The 4,367-nt window shown below is 38.6% G+C and overlaps 1 protein-coding gene across 5 annotated transcripts in view; it reads left to right on the forward strand.

Moving 5' to 3' along the window:
* Positions 1 to 4,367, forward strand: part of dennd1a (DENN/MADD domain containing 1A) — a 218,242-nt gene that overhangs the window by 35,164 nt on the left and 178,711 nt on the right. For all 5 annotated transcript variants that reach the window (XM_050052661.1, XM_050052664.1, XM_050052663.1 and 2 more), the window contains exon 2: positions 2,339 to 2,403. In XM_050052661.1, coding sequence (XP_049908618.1) covers positions 2,339 to 2,403 — 65 coding nt within the window. The remainder of the gene's footprint in view (positions 1 to 2,338; positions 2,404 to 4,367) is intronic.

Raw genomic sequence — 4,367 nt, forward strand, 5'->3', positions numbered from 1 at the left:
CTAGGAATGGGAGGGGGGGACTAAATCTTTTAAGATTTAAATAGCACATTATTGCGCTTTTATAATGAGCACCGCTTACATTGTGCTTTTAATAAATACTACTGCATTGTTCAAAAATTATTAATTGTGTCTCAAATTATTCTAGGGGGGTACAGCTTTATTGAAGGGGGAGTCATGTCCCCCATCCCCCCCGGGATTTCCGCCCCTGGTTTGGTGGCTAAGAACAGTGTTAAGAGTGGGTCAGCTCGATCTTACAACTCCTTATTAGTGAAAAGATCTTCTTAAGCTAAGAGCGATCTGGGAAACGCGGCCATTATCATGTCAACATACAGGGAAAATGGTTTATGACGTTTACCGGGAGAGCTAGAGCCATTTGACTAAAGCTTATGTTATTACTGCTGTAGCATGATGTTATTAGGCTAAATACTACATTTGTAACAGTGTCTGAGCTGATTTATTGACACAGCATGCTTGTAGGCTGCTGTAACGTTAGGTTTACAGAGGAAATAACGGGATGTGACTTAATGGGGTGAAAATATCGTCAGTGAAACAGAAACAAGTGTTAGTTAGGGGAAAAGAGCCAAGAGTCACAAAGACTCATGTATGTTAAAAGTTACTAACAGCCAGTGTATTTACTGTATGTGTCCGGGGTCCTTTCGCTTGTGGAATGAGTAACGTGACCACTAACTTGTCCCCAAACGAACGCATGTTTCTGTTAGGCCTATGTGTTTCACTAACGTTCTATATGTATTATGAAGAATGTCAGGCTGGCCAATCAGTGGCAGAGTTGGTCCCGGAGTCACAAACAGCGCATTTCGACTGACACAGAACCGGCACGGTGCCGGTTCCCGAACCTAATTAAGTAGGCTACTTACAACGGCATGAAGGACAATCTGACATTCTGTTTGTTGTTGGTTATTTCCTTAAAAACATACGACTTTATTCTCGTAATATTATTATGACTTTAATCTCATTAAATTACGACTTTAATCTCATAATATTTCGACTTTATTCTCATATTATAACTCTTTCTCAGTTATGACTTTATTCTCGAAATATTACGAGTTTTTTCTCGTAATATTTCGACTTTATTCTCGTAATATTATGACTTTTTCTCAGTTATGACTTTATTCTCAAAATATTATGAGTTTTTTCTCACAATATTTAGACTTTATTTTCGAAATCTCCAAATTCTTTTTTTCTTCAATGTGCCCCCCACTCCATCGTACTAAATCTTTTTTGTCATTGTCATTTTAAAAAAAAAAATTGCTAAAAATAAAGTTTTTTTTTGGGAAAATACTTATCTGTCACATCTTTATTTGTGGGTTTGTTGATAAAATGAAACCTTAGTGTTCAGAATTGAGTTTACACAGTTGTATCTCATTACATGTCATAAAAACTCAATCTTATTCAGTTATACACCTCAGGGGTCCATTGCCATACCTGTTAATGTTGTGGATGTTCTGCAGGGTGTATGGATTCAAACAGGAGGCTGTAGGCCTGGATGGTATATCATACATGTAGGAGGAATTGAAACCTGGTTCATTCCCCTGAAACGTAAAAAGTAAGAAAGATACAAGGCAGGGAAGCAAATTAAGACGCAGGAGACAGTATCACTGTATAGAACAAAAATTGATCCAATAAGCAACATGTTTTACTATGAAACTTTGATTTCATATAAAATTATATTATCACAGGAGAAACTGTGGTACAGTGGTACCTTGTACATATTGTAGATTACAAATATAAGGTGGAGATTACAAAACGCAGCTTCATTTTAGTAAAATGGTTACAGTAAACATGACAGCTAAGACATTTGAATGTACTAGTAATTTTGTTTCTGTATAATACATAATTATACATTATACAGAATATAATGACATCTCAATCTGCTGTAGTAAAATTTAAACCTGTGTGGTTTTAACGGAATTCATAATAACTTTGGTATTATTACCCAACACAAGCTACATTAGTCTAATCTTAGATAAGCCTGCTAAGATTAAAAAAGGAGTTATGCTTTACACCTCTGCAACAAGCTGTTTGTGTTTCCACGTAATGTAGTAATTGATTATATTGTTAGAAACCTTTTGCACTTCTTTGCAGCAGACGTTTACAACTTCAGTCAGTCAATGGACATACAGCTGTTACCGTGATGTAATGTCAGATAAATTACAGTTACCATACTACAGCTGAAATATAAGACACCTAAAAAATAAAAAGTCTGAAATAAACTATTCTTTGAAATGGAAGGCTACACTGTGTGATAAATGGAATATCTTTAAGTCTTTTGTCCATAACATGCAAAGAGCACAATCATATGTTTTCTCCTTTGTTCCAGGGAGAGCCCTGAGTCCACTTTTGAGGTGTATCTGGAAGTAGTCCACCCAGGCACACACAGCTCTGGTAAGTATCTGCAGGCTGGAGGAACAGCTGATCCTGGATTACATGTATGTTTCCTTTTACACCGATCCTAAGAAGTACAGTCAGCCATCAAGGCTTCATTTATGAGAGCATGTTGCATCTCAACTTTCAGATTTAGGGTAGAAGAATAGGAAAATTGACAACAATGTCAGTTGACATGAGACATGAATGACTGATGAATATTTTCTGTTAACCTGAAATTTTAATGTGCTTCCATTGCAGTGTGTCTCAGTTGCTTATGCACATTTTTCTGAAACACTGTTGGGGTTCACAAAACACTGAGAGCAATCACACATGACTTTGTACTGAGCAGCACAACACTTCAATTCCCCTGCAAAACGCGCTCTCTCACACAAAACGTGCGTGTCAGAAGTCAATAACTTAGTTAATGAGCTCATCACTGCCACCAAAAAGACATGTCCCTTTTGTCATTGTTAAATCAAGTCAGTCAGATGTCTTAAAACTTTGTCAGCATGACAGAAGACACCTCTTTAGTTACTTACACCCAGTAACCCAATAATAAAATCAGTTGTCCCTCTACAGCCAACTGAATAAACTCCTACCATACAGATATTGGTTTCACCAGTCTAATCACAGGCTTCTCACAATCAGTGTTCAATTTTCACACCACTATTTACTATTTTATGTAAGACAGTAATGTAATACAGAAAAAACATAGTAAGAAAACAGTAAAACACATGTTTTACAAATGTTGGGATTCACAGGACCACAGATGATTTATCATTTGGTAAAATCATCACTGGGCATTTAAAGGCTTTTTCCTCTGCATGCTCTTTGTCTTCAAACAAAGACAGCTAGGTGACACCCATCTCCACAGGAGGTCTCACCTCACACCTCAGTGAGACACAAGTCTCACAATTTGATTGGACAGTACTTTTACAGTGACATGTGACTCTGTGATGTCACAGGCATCTGTACAAGGTCTGCTCCCTTCAGATCTCTCTCTCTCTTGCTCCAGCTGTTGAACAGTGGACACCTCTTTCCGGCTGGGTCTGGAACAGCAGAGGCCCAGACCCTTGCTCCTTGCCCGAACCACTAAAGGGAGGGCAACTGATCACAGACTCTCTTGCAAACACAATGTTTGCAACTAGCTTTCCAGCAACAAGGAACTAAGTGAGTTGGCACCCAGCGTCTAACTCTGTTAAACCCTGAGCGACCAGCTTCCTCTGAGTTTCACCTTTGGAACAAAGGACCCAACAAAGACTGCACCTGGAACCATCTTCCCAGCCTTCTTCTGCCGGCTAACAAAGCAGTACACCACCAAGTGACTCTATCTCCCATCCATTCAAGGATCGGTAACATAACAACAGGGCATAGTTTATCACAGCTCATCACAGCTTTACAGGCTAAGCAAGACTGTTTAACTTGTATGTGATTTGATGCTGTTTACTGAGTTATTGTTGTGATAGATTGCAGTTAGGTCATTGATTAGTTGGCTTCGCCAAAGCTAAGTGTTTAGTTTGCTAATACTGTTCACAAACAGATTCTCGCACACAACTAAACAATCTCTGCACTAATCCAGACCATTTGCAACACAAATCGCATTCACATAGACTCATGAACAAATAGGCTTTCAACAGAGCTACACCCAACCAGGCATCTCAAAGTTCCCGCTTCTTTTCCTTTGTCTTTGTCCTGACCACACGGTCAGACAAACACCCCAACCTGAAGCAAGTATTGATTCGGCCATTTTGGTAGTTCTGTGTTGTCAGCCATTTTGTTTTGTAGGCTAAACGGCTCCTTGATCACCACACCCGCCTTTGTCTTTCTTTCTGTTCTTTCTCTCTCACACACACACAACACACATATACACACCAAGCTTGTATATCGTTAGTTAGAATTTGTGTGTTTTGGTTTGCTTTGCTAGTTTGTGAATAAATATAATTCTTTGGAATCATACCTGCTGTCTGTTTAATGTTGCACAA

Source organism: Epinephelus moara, chromosome 9 (assembly GCF_006386435.1).
Source record: "Epinephelus moara isolate mb chromosome 9, YSFRI_EMoa_1.0, whole genome shotgun sequence".
NCBI classification, from domain to species: domain Eukaryota; kingdom Metazoa; phylum Chordata; class Actinopteri; order Perciformes; family Serranidae; genus Epinephelus; species Epinephelus moara.